A 1,442-nucleotide genomic window follows, 5' to 3' on the forward strand; every position below is an offset into this window, starting at 1 on the left:
TAGTCAGTGACAATGGCCTTAAAAGTGACTGATAGTACAAGTTTTACTAAACCTCAACTTAAATAGATGTGTTTTAAACTTTGCCAAATAAAATAAGTTTCCAAGCAATTGTGGTAAAGTGCATACAGCCTTTCCTGGTGGATGCAATGTTTGTGCTTACGGAGCCTGAAGTATCTGCTCTCATACCTGTTTTGGGAACAGTGTGTTGAAGGTCTTTCTGATGCCTTGCAGGACCCTGAGGATGCTGTGCCTGTTGGGCAGAGGAGAGCCTGGTGCTGGTGCATGTGCTTTGGATTGGCCTTTATGCTGGCTGGTGTGATCCTGGGAGGTGCCTATCTGTATAAATATTTTGCATTCCAGGTAAGTCAAGTACTGGTTATGAGAGGGTTATGTTTTTCTCTTATGTTTAGAAGAGAGGAGGGAAGCAACAGACTGTTTTTCTGTGTTATGTTTAGAAGAAGAACAGCAGACTAAACCAAAGGGACTAAACCAAAGGAACTAAACCCTTTTCCTTCCCAAAACTTCAGCTTTTCTCAAGGCCAAGGGTATGTCCTGCTCTGAGGTTACCTATCGTCAGAGGAGGGCAGAAGTGAAGCTGGCAAAGAACAGGGAGCAGCACTTCTGAAAACCTTATTTTGTAGAGAAAAGCTCATACCTAAACAGGACTTGGGTTTATGAACCGCAGTGGTGTCACAGATTTTTGTCTCTCTTTCCTCTTTTGCAGTGCCAAGTACTGGAGGTGGATTAACCCCTTGAAAGCCTCTTTTTTTGATCCCAGGTTTCCTAACGCATGTGGTACTGCTAATGCACAGGAGAGGGACTGCTTGTGTAAGCAGCGTGGTGACTCCTCTTCCCTAGCCTCCACAGGGATAAGAAATACAGGCCCTGCAGGGGACCTGGGGAAAAGCACAGTCAGCGTGGTTAAACATGCTCTGTCAAGTCTAATCCACACTGACAAGATTAGACCTCTAACAAAATGTATTTTCAGTCTTTTACTGAACGGCACCACTGCAAGAGGAGCCCTGTGAAGGCAGCAGTGCAGGGAAGTGGAGCATTTACCTGAAACATGGGAGATCTGGGTTAGATACTGTCTTCCTCAGGGGGGGAGCTGTCACCGGCAGTGCCGGATGTGCTGGGCTAGCTTCAGGAACTGCTGGGCTTGCAAGATTCACAGTCTGGAAGGGGGAGTATAAGCAAAACCTGAATCCCTCTAGCCCACTGGTTAGTGCACATAACTACAAGGTAGAAATTCTTGCTCTTGTCCCTGGCACCAGGATTGTTGCTTTTTTCCCCATTTTAGTAGCTGCGAATGTGGAAGGCAAAGTGATTAAACTTGAGTTCTAGCTGAACTTGTGGTTTATAGTCTCTGGCTATCACATTAACCAAATTTACAGGGAGCAATAGTGCTGCAAATGATGCTTAAGCAGCGTATCTTAGTGGGT

At 45.6% G+C, this 1,442-nt stretch overlaps 1 protein-coding gene across 1 annotated transcript in view; it reads left to right on the top strand.

Moving 5' to 3' along the window:
* Positions 1–201: 201 nt before the first annotated feature.
* The window catches only part of ITM2B (integral membrane protein 2B), a gene marked incomplete at its 5' end in the record, with an annotated part of 10,316 nt that continues 9,075 nt past the window's right edge, over positions 202–1,442 (top strand). The window contains one exon of the mRNA XM_009081600.1: positions 202–360. Within this exon, the coding sequence (XP_009079848.1) occupies positions 202–360 (159 nt within the window). The remainder of the gene's footprint in view (positions 361–1,442) is intronic.

Source organism: Acanthisitta chloris, unplaced genomic scaffold (assembly GCF_000695815.1).
Source record: "Acanthisitta chloris isolate BGI_N310 unplaced genomic scaffold, ASM69581v1 scaffold14879, whole genome shotgun sequence".
NCBI lineage: Eukaryota > Metazoa > Chordata > Aves > Passeriformes > Acanthisittidae > Acanthisitta > Acanthisitta chloris.